Raw genomic sequence first — 578 nt, forward strand, 5'->3', positions numbered from 1 at the left:
GACTGTCCGACCGCACCTTCCCCCCGAAGGGCCTCGGCTGCTGCTCCCCGACGGCCGTGACCTTCCACAAAGTGACCGTGTCTGACTTCTACCTCTTTGACTACCTCCTCTACACGATGGTCGTCGCCGGGCGCCACTCCTCAGCTCCCTTCCCCCCGCCGCCGCCCCCCGACAGGAGCCGTTTGACACCAGAGGTCTGTGGGTCTGGCTCTCGTCCCCGTCTGGGCTGTTGGTCCTCTCTGCCTGTGTTGCCCGCTTTCTTCTATGCTCGTCTGTGGGTTGTTTTTTTCTGATATTCTGGCTCTGTCTATTGCTCTGCCTGCTTTTCTGCCCGTCTGTGTGAGGTCTTGTTGTATAATTGTTGTTCTGTTCGTTTCTGTCAGTTTATGGCTTGTTGTCTGTTGTATTCTGTGTCACTTTCTGTTGCTCTGTCTGCCTCTGCCCGCCTGTATGTGGTCTTGTTGGACTCGCGTCTGTTGTTTTCCAAGGCTCTGTTTTTTCCGTTGCTCCATCTGCCTCTCTGCTCATAAGTTTTTTTCTTTTTGTGCGTCTCTGTTGCTCTGTCTGCCTCTCCGTCC

General features: G+C 54.8%; 1 protein-coding gene across 1 annotated transcript in view; it reads left to right on the forward strand.

The window, feature by feature from the left end:
* The window catches only part of LOC119593079 (glycoprotein-N-acetylgalactosamine 3-beta-galactosyltransferase 1-like), a gene marked incomplete in the record, with an annotated part of 11987 nt that overhangs the window by 5638 nt on the left and 5771 nt on the right, over positions 1–578 (forward strand). Inside the window, 1 exon segment of the mRNA XM_037942002.1 lies at positions 30–194. Coding sequence (XP_037797930.1) covers positions 30–194 — 165 coding nt within the window.

The sequence above is a fragment of the Penaeus monodon genome, chromosome 31, assembly GCF_015228065.2.
Source record: "Penaeus monodon isolate SGIC_2016 chromosome 31, NSTDA_Pmon_1, whole genome shotgun sequence".
NCBI lineage: Eukaryota > Metazoa > Arthropoda > Malacostraca > Decapoda > Penaeidae > Penaeus > Penaeus monodon.